This window comes from Hirsutella rhossiliensis, assembly GCF_020360975.1.
Source record: "Hirsutella rhossiliensis strain HR02 chromosome Unknown scaffold00002, whole genome shotgun sequence".
Taxonomy (NCBI): Eukaryota; Fungi; Ascomycota; class Sordariomycetes; order Hypocreales; family Ophiocordycipitaceae; genus Hirsutella; species Hirsutella rhossiliensis.
The window spans coordinates 4,131,959-4,148,544 of NW_025408668.1; the positions used below are offsets into that span (position 1 = coordinate 4,131,959).

Here is a 16,586-nt window from a genome sequence, read left to right on the forward strand (position 1 = left end):
TGGCGGGCTTGATTTCCAGAGACGGCGGCTTGGAGCCAGCTGATTCGTTGGTTGGTGCAGCCTGGGAAAAGGAGCCTGAAGCAGAGCTGCAAGGTCGGCGCTTGAGCCTCCAATTTGAATGGCCTTGGGATAGACCAACCATTACGTGCCATGCGAGACGATGAACCTGCAGCTTTGGGGGCCAGTTCCCATCCCATTTTCGTCCCTTCCCTCCCATGTTTACTCTCCTCTTTTCTTCGCTGTTGCTGTCATTCTTTGCTGCATGGGAGGGTGTGTTTTGTCGCTCTTTGTCTTCGCTCGTTCTTTCGATTCACTTCTACATCGATTCACTTGGCTTTTTGTTCCAGCACGCCGTTGACGGCTCTCGATTTCCCGTGTGGACTCACTCTTCTGCACAACTCAAGCGAGGTCGACTCTTCGCGAGACAACACACCAACAACAGGCTTCCTTCTCTCTTCTCCCCGACTCCCGCTGTGCGGGCCGTCATTGTGTGTCACTGTTTCGGGTCCTTGCATCCCCCAGGATGAAGCTTCCTGTCGTCGTCGGGGGCCTGCTCGGCTCCGTCGCCAGCGCCCACACGCTCTTCACCACGCTCTTCGTCAACGGCAAAAACCAGGGCGACGGCACCTGCGTGCGCATGCCCCATGACAGCGCCACGGCCAACGGGCCCGTCTACCCCATCACGGGCGACGACATGGCGTGTGGTAAGTTCCCCTCTTTTTTTGTGCGTCTTCTGCCCGTGAAAAGACTAGGAATGGCTAGAGACACCCACGAGTCGGGCCAAGGGCAGACTGACATGGTTCTTGCAGGCCGCAACGGCGGAGAGCCGGTTGCATTCACCTGCCCGGCGCCACGAGAGGCGACCTTGACCTTTGAGTTCCGCGTGTACTCGAGCGGCAAGAAAGCGGGTGCCATCGCCGACGACCACAAAGGGCCATGCGCCGTCTACGTCAAAAAGGTCAACGACATGTACGCGGACAAGGCCGCGGGTCCGGGCTGGTTCAAGATCTGGGAGGACGGGTACGACGCGGCCACGGGCAAGTGGTGTGTCGACAAGCTCATCGACCACAAGGGGCTCTTGTCGGTGCAGCTGCCAGGCGGACTACCGGCCGGCTACTACCTCGTGCGACCCGAGATCCTCGCCCTTCACAACGTGCACGCGGGCGACGCCCAGTTCTACCTCGGCTGCGCCCAGGTCTTTGTCGACGAGGGGCCGCGACGGGCGCTCGAGATTCCGCGGGAGTACGAGGCCAGCATCCCCGGCCACGTCGACGCGGCCGACGCGGGACTCAGGTACAGCATCTACCGCAAGCCGCTCCCAGCATACCCAATGCCCGGCCCCAAGGTGTACGTCCCCACAGTGGGGGCCCGGGGTGGCGCGGCGGCCAAGATGGCCATGGTCAAGCTGGCGCAGAAGCAGGGCGTCGTGCCGAGCGAATGCCTGATCAAGAACGCAAACTGGTGCGGCAAGCGACTGGCGGCGCACTCGGACCAGCGCGGCTGCTGGGCGGCCGTCGACGAGTGCTACCGCCAGAGCCAGACGTGCTGGGACGGCGCGCCGCCGAGCGGAGACGCCAATTGCGACGTGTGGCAGGCCTACTGCCGGGAGGCCGAGTCGGGCTGCCAGGCGGGCCGGTTCAAGGGGCCGCCGAGGTTTACAGGCCGGGAGAAGATGGCCAAGGTGCCGGGGGAGATTCCCGCGCCGTGGAACAATGTGTTTCGGGGCGATGGCGGAGAGGCGTCTTCGGGGGCTTCCAAGGCGATGCCCGAGACGACGAAGCAGACACGTTCTCCCCCGTCTCCCACTCCCAGCGCTGGGGCGGGGCTGTCGAAGCAGTCCCAGGGCGGACGCTGCGGCGGCTCGGAGGGTCGGACGTGCCAGGGCACTTCGTTTGGCGACTGCTGCTCGAGCAGAGGGTGGTGCGGACGGTCAGCTCAGCACTGCGGTGATGGATGCCAGAGGGAGTTTGGGGGATGCCGTGCCAAGTGAGCGGGGCGTGCCGTTTCGTTGCTATTCGGCTCGCATGCTGGACCGCCGCTGCGTGACGTTGTTTCGCTTGGGTGGAGCTTTTGGCGGCAACACCCGATATCAAGGTAATTCATGCCCGTGTTAATCTTTCAAATGAGAAGAACGAACGGGTCTATCGGTGGATGCAGTTGTTCAGGGGCGAGCTGCGGTCAATATACGTATGCCTAGCCATTATGTACGGAGCTGTGTCAAATCATGCGCTGCTCCTGCAATGTAATGCGCCATCTCCCCACCCCTTTGATGTAAATGGAGGCGCCGCCACCCCCCTTGAGAGAGTGTAATGGCCATGGAGACCAAGGCGAAAACGTAATGTCCATACCTCGCGGTTTGATACGGCAATATGCGTGCATACCAGTCTTACCTAGGGCTTGGCTCACGCGCTGGAGCTTCTCTCCCCCTTTTCCACGAGGAGCCATAGGTGTGAGGCATCGGACACGGCTTTGCAGACGACAGAGAGGCGAGAAACGACGACGATGAAAGGGAGACAAGGGCAAGACGTCGTCCGAAAGCCTCATTGTGTCCGGGAGCAGGTGACCTGGGTGCACTGTGTGCGCACAGTACACCTGCGGTGCGGGCAGGGAGTGCAGCGGGTGCCTCTACAGTATTACGTGCCCCTGACTGCTGCCGCCGCACTGCCCCGTCTTCTTCTTCCAGGTACCTAAAGTGCTTGAGGTACTTCAACAAGATTCAAGCCACCGGAGAAGCACTGCAAGCCGGCAGGTATATCTGAGGTACCGGCCCACTCCAAGGTACCGCACGGCATTGCTCTCGTGCGTGCCAACTCGTGATTGACGCTCCAGTGTCATCACACGCGGAAAAGCCGCCGCCACGCAACCCCCAAAAGAACGTCGCCTCTTCCATCATCCACAGCCAACAACCGTGCTTCATCGTCGCCGCCGCCGCCGCCGCCGCCGCCAGCAAACCTTTGCTCCCACCTCTCGTCACGCCCGGAAACCCTCTCTCGACCTTGACTTTCCCCTCTTGTTCCACCTCTCACCTGTCCTCCACCGCCCGCCCCCGCGCCTCACGCACGCACACCTCCCCCGGGCTCGGCTCTGCGATCCGACAAAACCAGTTGCCTCCGCACACGCCTTGACGTTGCCGTCGCTCGTCCGTCGCCCATCATGCCGAGCACTCGCAACTATGACTTCCTCGTACGCCTTCCCTCGCCGTCCCCGCCCCTCCCGGCCTGCCCCACGCCCCTCTGGCCCCCTTGCGCTGGCATCGTCGACGCTCCAGACAGCGACGACATGACAATGGCTGACGTCTCTCTTCTCCTGCTGCGACCAGATCAAACTGCTGCTAATAGGCGACTCGGGCGTTGGCAAATCATGCTGCCTGCTGCGCTTCAGCGAGGACTCGTTTACGCCCTCCTTCATCACCACCATCGGCATCGACTTCAAGATCCGCACCATTGACCTCGATGGCAAGCGCGTCAAGCTGCAGATCTGGGATACCGCCGGCCAGGAGCGCTTCCGCACCATCACCACCGCCTACTACCGCGGCGCCATGGGCATCCTCCTCGTCTACGACGTCACCGACGAGCGCTCCTTTAACAGTGCGTCTCCTCTCCCTCTTTCACCCGGTCGCTGTCGGCAGTCAGTCGGCTACCAGAGCTGCCCTCGGAACGCGAGGCCGTGTTGTGCCCCACGGCTAACCGCCATCTGACTCGCTCGCAGACATTCGCACCTGGTTCCAAAACGTCGAGCAACATGCCACCGAGGGCGTCAACAAGATTCTCATCGGCAACAAGTGTGACTGGGAGGAGAAGCGCGTCGTCTCCCAAGAACAGGGCCAGGCTCTCGCTGACGAGCTCGGCATTCCCTTCCTCGAAGTCTCGGCGAAGAGCAACATTAACATCGACAAGGCCTTTTACAGCCTCGCAGCCGACATCAAGAAGCGCCTCATCGACAACTCCAAAAACGAACAGTCGACAAGCTCAGGCGTCAACGTCAGCGACAAGGGCGAGGGCGGCTTTGGAAGCAAATGCTGCTAGTTGACGACGGGCTGCCTACGTGTGCTTGCTCAAACCTGCCCTTGGAGGACGGATGATGTCTCTGCGCGAGCGTGAAAAGGAGGAGCGAGTCCGGCGAAGGCGAGCCCGGCGAAAGTGAGCGAGCGATGGCAAGACAACATTGATAAAGCATCGATGATTGATTGCCTTGTCCCGAGGCATCAGAAAAGTCACTGGGCCGCACGACCAAGGCCACTTCCACCCGTCCGTTGGCCCTGGCCTCCCTCTTTTCTCCCTAACCTTTAGAGAGCAAATATGGTCTGGAGTTTTATGGTTGTTCATCTGGTTTTTAATGCATGCTCCCGTCGTTGTACGCCATGCCTATGGCTGGCGGACTTGGACAGTTTTGATACCGTGGGACGAAGCGAGAGGGCACGAGGCATGTGCACGTGCGGCCCGGGAGGGGTTTCGTGACGGGAAGTGGAGGATTGCTTCAGTACATGGCGCGCCAGGATTGCGCGCATGGGCGCATATCTACAGAGGCGGACGAGGGAGGGCGATGATGCCTTGCAGGACAGACATTTTGCTCTTCTTTTTTTTCTCTTTTTTTTGTCGACGGGCAAGATTTATTGACAGTACGGGCGGCTACCAGTTAATTATTGACGCATGGACTACATTCCGCGACGCTGTGCTTCCGTGACCCGTCGTCAATGTTTGCTGGTTCCAGAGCCGCTGAAAGCGGCGTGCCTCGGCGTCAGTGGCGCAAACGACAACGAACCGGCTCTTCTGCTTTTCGAGCGTGGCGCCGGGCGAGGTTCTGCGCGGCACGAGCGAGGCGGACTCGTCGTGGGCTGCCTCGAGGTGTTGGAGCTTGGAGACGCGCCACGGGCACCCCCTCGCAGCGCCGTCGACGTCTATGAAGCGGGAGAGGACGCGGGCGTCGAGGGTGGGCGGGTAGACGTGCAGCAAAACGGCGGGGGGCCTGTGACTGGGGGCGGCAAGGGGGGCGAGGCGGGCGAGGAGCTGGGCGGACCAAGACTTCTTCGTCTGGACGCGCTTGCGCTCGACAGTGAAGGCGGGCCGGGAGGCGGGGACGAGGGTGAAGCCGGCAAGCTCGGCTGCCGGATGGGCGCCGGCGGGGGAGCGGAGAAAAGGCGGGACGCAGCTCTCCCACAGGCCCGTGGGCGACAGCAGCTTGTGGCGGCTCAGGCGGTGCAGGCGGAGGATCGTGTCGCAGTAGGCGACGGCGGGGGCGGCCGAGGCGAAGGAGACGTGGTAGCAGCCGAGGGGCTCGAGGGTGTGGCGGTCGCGCTGTTGCTGGACTGTCGGGGGCGGAAGTCAGCGATCCATCTTGATGCCTCAAAAGGTCGGGTTTGGGGGACCTTTTCTGATGACGCGCTGCCAGCTCGAGTCGCAGTCGGAGCCGAGGCGGTAGAAGTCGCTTGGCTTGAGGTTGGGGCTCAGGCCGTGGAGGATGAGCATGGTGCGCGGGTCCTTGGAGTCGCCGTCGTCGTCCTTCTTGGCAAGGTCTGCCAGAGCTTGGCCCAGGGCCGAGGGCTGCGTCAAAGACACGGCGTCGTCTTGTGAGAAGGCGTCGCGGACAGCTGGTTCAGAGACGTCTAGCTGCGGGCGCGTCCTCTTGCCGAGCTGCGCATCCGGAGCCTCGGCCTCATCGTGGCCGTTTCCATTTCTCTGGTGTCGGTGTTGTTGCCGCCATGGAGTCAAGGACAATGGCCGCCGCGGGATCCTGCAGGCCGTGAGGGGAGCTGTTGAACGCAGCGTCGCCGGTGCGCGGGACGGGAGCATGCGGGCGGCGGCGGCGGCGGCGATGAGAGCGAGGGGCGCATTGAGAGGAGGAGGTCAGAGTTGCTTCGAGGAAGAGAAGCTTTGAGGTCTTGGAAGCTTTGCAGGCGCATGGTCCGTGCGCTGGCGGACCCCTGGCCTGAGACGTCATTCCCGTACCGATGCATTTCTTGTGCCTGAATTGCAGAACGGCCTCCGATCATCAGGAAAAGCAAAACCCTCATTACTCCGGGCAGCATTCTTATTCAACGGGAATCAGGTTCGAAGCAAAGTTCTTATTGTTGCCGGCCATTTTGAGCTGTTGTTGGTCTTAGTTTACGCGGCGAAGTCCACACCCCACGTCCTGGCAGTGTATTTTTTTCAGAGGCGTTTTTCCTCGTCCCATCCAACTGCAACTCTCGCCCGCAACCCTCTTTTTCGACACGTCTTCCGCACAGAGGAGAGAGCATAACAGACCAAGTCCAAGAGGAGACAAGGGGAAAGAGAGCGCCCCGGCCGACCGGGCGGCCCCCCGACCCCTATCCGGCCCCGGCGAATGGATCGCCTCCTCGAGCAACCATGGTCAAGAAGAGCATCGAGGCCAAGGTGCGGCCGCTGGCCAACCCGAGCCTGGAAAAGGCCAGCCTGTTGGGCGCCGCGCGCATCTACATCAGCAAAGAGTCGCTGCTGGCCCTGACAAATGGCCTCGACCACGGCCGGCCCTGCGTCGTCGACAAGCTCGACCCGCCGTCGCCCGCGCTGCCGCGCCGCCACGCCGCCCTCTGGCTGCTGCCGGACAAGAACGTCGGCCCAAACGTTGTCATGATGACCCGGGCCTACCAGGAAGCCTCGGGATTCCGCATCGGCGACCAGGTCCGCATTGCCCTGGCTGAGGATCCGCTGCCGGATGCCGACGAGGTTCTGGTTACCCATGTGGCCGGCGGCGGCGGCGATGACCAGCAGCAGCAGCAAACAGAATCAAAGCATACCCCTGGTTGGGAGTTTTCTCTCAGTCTCTCCATGGGTGAGTTGTGGAACTCGAGTCTGCGTGTTGTCTTGGCTGTATCCTCGCCCCTTTCCCGGGATGGCTTCCTACGGACATCCATATATAGAATCATCTCCCAAGAAACGTGAGCTGACGAGTACATGAACAAAGACCGCGCCGAGCACGTCTTCCCCGGCATGCTCTTCGAGGGCGTCAACATCAACAAGCTCCGCCGCTCATTCAAGGTCCTCTCGGTAAACTCCAAGACGACCAACCTCGCCAAGTTCCAGCTCGCCTCGACAACGGTGCGCATCCTCCAGCCCGGCGAGCAGGACGCGCAATCCGCCGCCGCCTCCGGTTCCGGGACCGGAATCGCCGGCGACCTGGTCGTCAGTGGCGTACCCGGGCTCGCGACCCAGGTCGACGCCCTCAACCGCTTCCTCCGGGGCTTCGGCCGCCCCTTTTGGGTCAGGGGCGAGCGCGAGTCGTGCGCCTTCGTCGTCCACGGCGGGCGCGGCACCGGCAAGACGATGATTCTGCGCCGCGTCGAGAAGACGCGCTGGGGCAAGGCGTACTGGGTCCGGCCGTCGGATAAGCTGTCGACGCTGCGCGAGACGTTTCGTCAGGCGCGCGCCCTGCAGCCCAGCATGGTGCTCGTCGACGGGCTCGAGGACCTGCTTGCCAAGGAGCGCCCCAACCGCGAGGCCGTCATCGAAGCCCTGGCCGACGAGCTCGACAGCCTCGCCGACGAGGCCGCCCGCAACGGCGCCCTGCCGCGCGTCGTCGTCGTCGCCACGTGCCTCGACTACATGACCGATGTGCCCGCCAAGCTCCAGAAGCGCTCCCGCCTCCGCGACAACGTCGCCCTGCCCATCCCCCGCGCCCCTGAGCGCCTAGAGATCCTCAACTACCTCGACCCGCCCCTCCGGCCCGAGCACAGGGAGCAGTGCCTCGCCAGCATCGCCGGCAAGACGCACGCCTTCAACGGCGACGACCTGGCCAACCTGGTCCTCAACGCCAAGCGCATCCTCGGCGACCGGCTGGACCGTCAAGGGGTCGCTGCCGCCTCACCAAACCTACTACTCCCATCATCCTCGTCCACCTCGGACCCATCGCCTCCGCAGCAGCAGCAACAGCAACAGCAGCAGCACTTCCTCACCCCCGACGACATGGACCGCGCCCTGCGCGTCACGCGCCCCACGGCCATGCACGACATCAACCTCAAGCCGCCCACCATCCACTGGCAGGACGTGGGCGGGCAGGAGAGCCTCAAGCGCGTGCTGGCGCGCATGATCAAGAACGCAAAGGACACCAACCCGGCCTCGCGCCACGTCCTGCGCCACCCGCCCAAGGGCCTGCTGCTCTACGGCCCGCCCGGCTGCTCCAAGACGCTCTCGGCCCAGGCCATGGCCACCGAGTCGGGCTTCAACTTCTTCGCCGTAAAGGGCGCCGAGCTGCTCAACATGTACGTCGGCGAGTCGGAGCGCGCCGTGCGCACCTTGTTCGAGCGCGCCCGCGCCGCCTCGCCCTCCATCATCTTCTTTGACGAGATTGACTCCATCGGCGGCCAGCGAGGCGGCGGCGGCGGCGCCACCTCGTCGGCCCGCGCCAGCTCGGGCGCCGTCAACATGCTCACCACGCTCCTCACCGAGATGGACGGCTTCGAGGCCCTCACCGGCGTCCTCGTCCTCGCCGCCACCAACCGGCCCGAGGCCATAGATCCGGCCCTCCTGCGGCCCGGCCGCTTCGACCAGGTCCTCTACGTCGGCCCGCCCGACCTGCCCGCCCGCGAGGCCGTCTTCGCCGTCCACCTGCGCGGCCTGGCCCTCGCCGACGACGTCGACGTGCCCGCCCTCGCCCGCCTCGCCGACGGCTACTCGGGCGCCGAGATCAAGGCCATCTGCAACGAGGCCGGCCTCGCCGTCCTGGACCGCCATGATGATGACGACGACGGGAAGGCAGCCGGCGCGACGAGGTTGGAAATCGCCATGGCGGATCTGGTGGCTGCGCTGGATAAGACGCCCAGGAACGTTACGCAGGACATGATTGACGGCTACGAGGCGTGGCGGAGGCAGTTTAGAAGAGTACCATAGAAACGTGCAAACCCAGGCAAGACAAGGTCAGGCATAGTGGGCGAATCACGGAATGGCCATATGTGGAAGAGTAGAACCAGGGGAAAAGGGGGAACGGGGGAAAAGTAGAAACGCCTTACGATCGGACGAGTTTCTTCGTCCTCGCTGGCGCGCGCTCACACAACTCGACGTTGTCGCCCGCGTGGCCAGACAAGACGACAAGGCGCCCGTGTGTATCAACAACCGTCGTGCAAAGCCGACCTTCTTTTCTTCTGCTCGCCCTCGCTGCCGCCGCCAACTGTGATCCAGCGCGCGCCGTCGCACCACGACCACGAGGTGCGCAGCACGCGGGGGCTTCTCGCATCTCATTTCCATACAAGTCCATTCCGACTCATCATGCATGACACACGACATGGCGGGCAGCATACGGCCTCGCTCGATTCCCATCCGCTGCTCCTCCACCGCTCCCCCCCCCGCGATGTCCCTCGCCAGGGCAGAGACGATTGACAGCGCTCAGGCAGCCAGATTCAGTCAGCCCTGGCACTCGACCAATCTCGCCTCTCCATCCGAGTCCCATGAGCAGCATGCCTTCGATAACTTTGTCCCCCACTCCATGCGATCCTTCGTGCCGTTCTATTCCTCTTCGGCTTGCCCCATCCAGTTTCCCCTGAAAAAAAAATAGGCATATCTTCAACAATTGGGGAGGTGATCAAGTCGGAGACGCAACCCTGCAAGCAATGAATTGTAAAACGCCACCATCCGGCCCACCTCCTTCACGAACACAGACCGTGCCGTCCAAGGTCACGGTCTCTCTTGCCCCCGTCTTTACACGGGGGAAAAGTGGAAAAGACAGGTTCCGTACGCCGCCGCCAGGAAGGGGGAGAATATGAAAACGCCTCATCTCAAGACTCCTCGTCAGGCCCGTCTCCAACCCCAGTCTTGACCGTCGGGGAGAAACTGATGGAAATCTTCTTGGGCGGGCCGTTGCCCGAGTTGGGTGTCAGACTCCTGCGTCGCGCTGCCGTTCGTGGCGTGACACTTGTGCTGGATTCCGACGAGCTGCTGTTCCGGCGTTTGTTGTGCATCAACTTCCCTAGTTGGTCTTCTTCGTCCTCCTCCCGTCGGCGCTTCTCGGATACCCGCTCCAGAGGCGGCGGCACGAAAGGCGAAGCCCCGGTTTCTTGGTCCGCCGATGCGTCTGATCCAGGCCCCGACCCAGGCTTATCGTCCATTGCTTTCGTTTTGGCCTCTGGGTTGGCGTTCTCGTCGCTATCCTCATCTGAGGGATAGTCAACCAATGGTCTCGATGACGTGGTAGACCCGTTGGTTGACGACGCCTTTTCGACGCCTTCGCCGTGGTGTTCATCGTCTTCGTCTTCGGGATCCGACGTGTTCCAGTACTCTTCTTCGGCGGGATCCATGGTGATGTGCTCCATGAGCCTCGTGCTCGGCGGCGGCTTCTTGCTCATTTCTCCCTCGCCCTCGAGAAGGTAGTCAACGTTGGCTGTGTAGCCCTGGGTTTGGTCATATCGCAAGACAATGTCGCGAAATGTAGGCAGATAGCTCAAGCTGACCAGGCGCTCCCGATAGTTGGCCACGAGGTGCTTGACCAATTCCTTGATGTTCTCCTTCTTGATATGCTCGAAAAGCTCCATCGATGCAGAGCTGAGAAGATTGTCGCGCGGCAGCGTTTCAATGACGACGTCGAGGATGGGGCCGAGGATCTGCTTGTCCATCAAATGTTTCATGTAGAATTCTTCCTGAAGACCGACAAGATACCGAATGAACCGGATCGAAACTAGTGTTGGGACAACGTGTTAGTACTCTTGGACAAGCGCGAGGGAGGGGCACCGCTCACCCAAACGTAGATACTTCTCGGAGCTTCTGAGAAGTTGACAGACTCGGGCGGCAATGTTGTTGTTCAAAACGAAATACCTGCTGAATCGGTGATGCTGGCGAACGAAGAAGCACAGAATATCGACGAGATAGGTAAACATGGAGGCTTGCTGCGCCGTAAAGTTCATGTCTGTACGGTTCTCCAGGTCGACGAGGGGTTGGAAGAGCTTCAGCGCGGACCGCTCGTAGAACCGCGTCAGGAACAGCTCCTGCTGGGGGTCCAGCGACGGCTGCGGTCTCAGCCGCCCCGTGAATTCGCCATTGACCTTGGGGAAGTGCTCTGGTGCCTGAGCCACCATGCCCTGATCCAGCAGCACCTTGAGCGCCTCGGAGATCTGAGACTTGACGCCCAAGTCGACCTCGACGAGGAGGAGCTCGATCAGGGAGTCGGTCAGCCCTGACTGGTTCTCGTGCATCTGGCGGTAAATAGTTTGCCGAATCATGTGGGGATCATGATCGATGATGGAAATCATAATGTCCGTAGCTCCGACTCGCACCGCAACATCGTTGTGCCTCAGACCGAAGTGGATAACCTGAAGCAGCCCATGGGCGATAAAGTTGTTGTACAGCGTCTGGCGAGCGGGCGGCTGTATGTTCTTGGCAATCGCGCAGCACTGCTGGATAAAGAGGACGGCCTCTTTCCTCTTCTTTTGGTCTCGCCTGCGGGCGTTGAAGATGCCAAAGAGCTCGCTCAAAAAGGCCGAGTTGGACTGCAAGTGCTGGACGATGTCGACTTGGTTGAAGAAGATCAGGGAGTTGAGGACCGAAAACGTGGGGTCGTCGAGGATTCGGGCAAGGACAACGTCTTTTAGGTACTGCAGGCGGTAGGTCTGGTGAATCTTTTGGCGCGTCTGCTCGTCCTCGATGGGGACCACCTCCTTGTAGCGGCCTTGGTTGTCGAGCCAGTGGCGGTGGTTGGCCTTGTGGCTTGGAAAGTCCGGGTCGTACTCCAATGCGCCGACAACGCCCAGGACGCACTCGTCGGACACGGCATGCTCGATGATGGTGGTGTCGTTGAGGAGGAGAATGGTCTTCATGATGTTGCACAGGCGATGCAGGTCGGGAAGGCTCTCGAGGTCCTCGGCCATCTCGACGAGAGGGATGAGCTTGCCGATGTAATCCTCGGCCATGATGGCCTTGGCCAGAGCGTCGCGACCGTTTGCAGTCGACGTCATGATTCGCATGCTCGACTCCATCTCGGCCAGGTTTCCCAGGTCGGCGGCGGGCAGGCTGACGGGGGCGGGGACCTCCATGGCGAGGTCGTCGGAGAGGCCGTCTTCTGCGAAGGACTCGTCAGTTACGTCAAGGCGGGGCAAGGGAAACAGCGACGCATACCAACAATGGCCGTATTGTTCTGGAGCGCTTGTTGAACATTACTGACGAATCGCCTGAAGACATGTCAGCCGCTGTCCAGCCAACCAAAGGTCGTCGAGACGAACCATATCAAGGCGCAGCCCTCGGCCTCTTGGAAACTGAGGGCCATGTCGACGCCACTGCCGGGCTCTTGCCACACGATGAGAGTCTCTGTTGGGTCCGGGTCAGCAAAAAGCTTCGAGACATGAGCTAGGATGGGGCACTGCGGCTTGCCTTGCTGCTTCTGAAATCCATCCTCCTTATGGATCTTTGTTTCCAGTAGCAGGCGCTCGGGTTGATCCTCGGACTCTACGATGACGCGAGGGTCCTTGCGGCCTTCTTCAGTCTGTATGCGGCGTGCGCAGCCGTCAGTCACCATGTCGGCCGGCAAAGGGATAAGGTCAATAGGTCGGGGGGAAGGAGACGTACAGTCGCAAAGGTCGCGGTGCAGAAGCCGGTGCCGCGATCAAACCAGTCATTGTTGCGAAGCTCGTAGACCTTGACGCGCCTCTTGTCCGTCGCCTGATGAGGCACCGGCTGTGCCATCATCGCCGGCTCGGAGTCGCCCTCGGTGGCGAGCTGGCCGTAGGCGACCAAGTCGGGGGCAATTTCGAGATGCTGCTGGAGGGAGAGTTCGGGCGCCAACGTCTGGTTGTGGCTGAGGATGGTAAGCGCCGCCACGGTTCCTCGGATTCGCGCCCGTGTCGGGGGCGCGCGCGCTGTTGTGCGAGAATGTAGCTTGGCAGGACGCGAAGGCGGACAGGAGAGAGCTGGCACAGGCCGGGGAGGGGAGGTCGAGCGTCGCGCGGCGACGGCGGAGACGAGGCCCGACGACAAGGGAGACAACGCAGCGACGACCAGCCAGCGCGAGCACGTCAGCGCGCCATGCAAGAGGCTCTCGGGCGGAGATCGGTGGGGTTCGGATCAACGAAGGGCCACGGCGCAGCCAAACGAGAGGACGGCGACGGCAGCGCGAATGACGACGGCGCGCACGGGAGACGGAGGAGGATCACGGGAGGGGAGGGGAAGACGGCGGGCCGGGGGTGGCGTAGGTGGATGCACCCGGGGGGAGGGGGGGCGAAAAAGTGATGATATTCTGGGGCTATTGAAAGAGAGCGAGAGAGGGTTGGATGACAGGTGGTGTTGGAGTGGGAAAAGCGCGTGACCTGCGGCGCTTGATTTTGGGGGAGGGGGGGGGGGGGGTGGAAGGTTTCGGGCTCAAGCCTGCCTGCCTGGCACCTGGGAAAAGTCGGGGGAGGGGAAGGGGACGAACCCAAGATACAAAGCGTGAATGTACCGATTGAGCATCGGGTACTCCTGGGTCTCCGCAGGCCGCCGGCCTGCCCAGAAGTTTCTCAGTACATGGACATGCTGTAGTTACAGGTCTAGGGTGCCTGCGGAAGTGGGAAGAGAGGAGCCGCTGGAGCACGCGGAAATGGGCTTGTCAGGTACCGCGCAAGACAGATCAGGCACGAATGCACAAGCATCATGGCAGGTGCTAGGCAGCTTTGGGCGCTTACCTAAGTGGGTAGATGAGGTGCGCGTCCTGGCTGTGGCTGGTGCGCCTATTGGAGCCCAAGACCTGTGGCTAGGCACGTGACACATTCTCTTGGATCTGATCTGCCATGCCGACCAACAGTCGATCTCGTACATCTACAGCAAGTCACACACTCGCCGAGGCTACCTACTGTCACGGGCGCCCGCTCCGCGTGGAGCGATGGGGTAGCTCAGGAGCGGCATGAGTCGAGGAGCAGGCATCAACGGGTTGATATCGCGGAAGACACTGGAGCTTCCCGTCCCATTCCCTTCTTCCGTCGCCGCTCATCTCAGGACACCGTCCCCAGTTCGTATGGCTTCTGCTTCTCGGACTCACACGCTTCCGTCATCCACCTCCCTTCGCCAGACACCAGGCTCCATCGTCTCGCGCCAGAGTTTGAGCGACGCGAGGCATATCGCTCAAAAGTCGACGAGAAAGCCGTGTCAGGCCACGGGTCGTGATAGAGTGGCCCAGGCTTATCATTCCAGGCACCATCATTCATCACCGCCATCAGTCCGCCCACTCTGTCTTCGCCGATACCCCAGTCCCACGCGATGGCCACCTCCGTCGCCCTGGGTCAACCAGGCTGGATACAAGGCGTCCGTACACCTCGCGCATGGTGATGCTCCCCGCTTGCGATGGTGTTTGGACACCTGGCCCGCCGGACCAGCATTCTGTTTGTCCAGGCATACAGTCGCCAAGCCTCGGCCTCTCTCGGGGAATTCGTTGTTCCCCCGCAAGCTGTCGAGTGGCACGAAGTGCACACTAGAGCAATTCCGATAGGAACTCTGACGAGCGTCCAGACAGTTGTACACCATGTCAGCTAGGGGTGTAGCAGTCGGCACTATCGGTAACACGGCGTTATCGCTTCGCCCCGGTATCGTCAGGGGATGAAGCGACTGATGGATGCTTGATATGATCCCGAATGTCGATCATTCAGTAGAAATGACATGGCACGTGGGACGGCAAGACTGTCGGTGACCGGTGACACCGTCTGGGCTCGACTCCACCCGTGCAGAGCGGCACGTCTGATGCGCAGCCTGCGCTCCAGCCCAGCCAGTGGCTTGCAGCCGCGCCTTTGCGACGGCCAAGCAGCGGTCGGTGCTCGAGGCTAACCAACTCTATGATGTCGCCTGTCCCACGGTGGCGCTGGAATCAACCCAGCCAGGACGCCGCAGACTATAAACGGATGGTCCCACGGGATGTCGAAGAGAGAAAGACGGACGACGATATTGATGGCTATTGGTTTTACATCTTTTTCCCTCGACGAGAGGTAGAGGGGCTGGCTCGTCTCGTCTGTATCCAAGCTCGTCTAGCTTCGACGTGAGCTCCAGGCCAAGTGGCTGCAGGGCCTATCGCGGGCTAAAAAGCCGACTCAGTCAGGATCCGACGCCGGTGGAAGTTGGGTTCAAAGGCTTGATAAGGCTGCTGGGCCACGAGGGTGAGCTGTCTAGACGGTTTGATTCGCAGATGCAGGTTGGCGGCCGGACGAGAAAAGAGATAAAAAGAATCACGGAGAATGCACCAGACAGCGAGGGGTGAAAGAGGCTTGTCTGCTCGTGTCGCGGGCAGGGGGGGCTGAAACAGACCGATGGGCGCATGGAGCACGTTTTTGTGTTGACAACAGACAAGGAGCACCGGTAAGCCAGGGTTGCATCGGGGGGCATCTGGCCCTTGGGTCGACGGATTCACGCGGCCATTTCTATGCATGTACTGTATGGGTGAAGGTTGGACTATCAAGGTTCATCACCACTAGCCCTCTTCCAAATGCTTACCGATCGCTAGAGTAGGTGCTTTGCTCGTGAAGAGTCGGTCGCAAAGTAGTTGTGTGTATTCGTAGGCACGAAGAGTATGAACAAGTCGCCGTGCAAGGATGCGGAGATCTGGCGATCTGGGATCCTCCGAGGCGATGCACGCCGCGCCACCGCCTGCCTGCACCCAACAAGGCAGCTCCAGCACGATATTATCAAGAACCAACTACATCAGGACGGACGAGGTTCGGCCATGATCGAGCACGCCCATTTGACGGCATCGTATCAGGAGCGGGCTCGAGGGTAGATTATCTCTTCCCCACCCACCCACTTGCACGGATGTCTTAGAATGGATGCACACGGTCATGGGAGCAAGCGGCTGGCACCCATGCGGCTGAAGAGAGATACAGATAGAGCAGGCGCCTCAACAGCCAGGCCGATACGCGAACCCAGAGGGGGTATCCATCTCGCCATCCGAGGGCTGCGAGCAGCGCCGAGATGGAGCACTGCGAGACACGGCAGGCTGGTCTGGTGGTGCCTTGCAGGAGGATACGTCTTTGGCATGCTGCCGGCCTATCCGAGGGAGTAGGATCAAGGCGTGAGAGTCGGCGTGGCTCCCGAGATGTTGTCGAGGTCGACCTGTTCTGGTGAGACGGAGAGCCGCTGGAGAGGCCCTCCCAAGGGCTGCTAGTGCCCGTCTAACCCGCCAGGAGGCGCTATTATTATAGAGCCAACGGCTGCGGGCCGCCCCAAGCGGGGGGATCGGATGGATGGTGCGGCCCCCCTTTGCTAGGTACAGTACCTACGCTACGGTACGTGTGCACCACTGTAACTTTGCGGCCTCGCAGCGACCGAGCCGAGAGTCCAACAGTCGTCCAACAGAAGACGGCATATTTGTAGGCCCGACGAGATGCAGCGACTGATCCGACGGCCGGGAGCGATCGAGACAACAAAGAGAGACAGGGCGTGTTCTTGTCCAACTTGACCGGCTGGTTCATTTCGCTTGCATTTCGTCATGTCAAGACTCAAAACGGCTTGAGTACTGGCGCCATTACCAGTCGGTCAACGAGGCAATGGCAATATTGACTGCACTCTTCCATTATTGTGATGACTTATACACAAATCCCGTCCAGGTCTGCTCTCGGGTCCGGCTGGCCCGACGCCCGTGCTGTGCTGAACCGAGACGAGCTGGAGGCATGGGGGCGTCGTGCGGACAGAGGGGGAGCC

At 61.3% G+C, this 16,586-nt stretch overlaps 5 protein-coding genes across 5 annotated transcripts; 3 read left to right on the forward strand and 2 right to left on the reverse strand.

Annotated features, from left to right (window-relative positions):
* Window positions 1-523: 523 nt before the first annotated feature.
* On the forward strand, window positions 524-1,950 carry HRG_02040 (glycosyl hydrolase family protein; the record flags this gene model as incomplete). Its single annotated transcript, XM_044860511.1, has 3 exons — window positions 524-704; window positions 810-1,627; window positions 1,813-1,950. 3 exons carry the CDS (start codon window positions 524-526, stop codon window positions 1,948-1,950), a joined length of 1,137 nt encoding a protein of 378 aa, XP_044724144.1.
* Window positions 1,951-3,153: 1,203 nt separating this feature from the next.
* HRG_02041 (ras family domain-containing protein) lies at window positions 3,154-4,025 on the forward strand (the record flags this gene model as incomplete). Its single annotated transcript, XM_044860512.1, has 3 exons — window positions 3,154-3,183; window positions 3,320-3,587; window positions 3,709-4,025. 3 exons carry the CDS (start codon window positions 3,154-3,156, stop codon window positions 4,023-4,025), a joined length of 615 nt encoding a protein of 204 aa, XP_044724145.1.
* Window positions 4,026-4,690: 665 nt separating this feature from the next.
* On the reverse strand, window positions 4,691-5,789 carry HRG_02042 (uncharacterized protein; the record flags this gene model as incomplete). The annotated part of the gene is made up of 3 exons (XM_044860513.1): window positions 4,691-4,715; window positions 4,762-5,305; window positions 5,366-5,789. 3 exons carry the CDS (start codon window positions 5,787-5,789, stop codon window positions 4,691-4,693), a joined length of 993 nt encoding a protein of 330 aa, XP_044724146.1.
* Window positions 5,790-6,344: 555 nt separating this feature from the next.
* HRG_02043 (ATPase family associated with various cellular activities (AAA) domain-containing protein) lies at window positions 6,345-8,843 on the forward strand (the record flags this gene model as incomplete). Its single annotated transcript, XM_044860514.1, has 3 exons — window positions 6,345-6,789; window positions 6,922-8,725; window positions 8,777-8,843. 3 exons carry the CDS (start codon window positions 6,345-6,347, stop codon window positions 8,841-8,843), a joined length of 2,316 nt encoding a protein of 771 aa, XP_044724147.1.
* Window positions 8,844-9,724: 881 nt separating this feature from the next.
* On the reverse strand, window positions 9,725-12,617 carry HRG_02044 (component of IIS longevity pathway SMK-1 domain-containing protein; the record flags this gene model as incomplete). Its single annotated transcript, XM_044860515.1, has 6 exons — window positions 9,725-10,620; window positions 10,681-11,997; window positions 12,054-12,106; window positions 12,158-12,242; window positions 12,306-12,417; window positions 12,501-12,617. The coding sequence occupies 6 exons, from the start codon at window positions 12,615-12,617 to the stop codon at window positions 9,725-9,727; spliced, it is 2,580 nt and encodes an 859-aa protein (XP_044724148.1).
* Window positions 12,618-16,586: the final 3,969 nt, after the last annotated feature.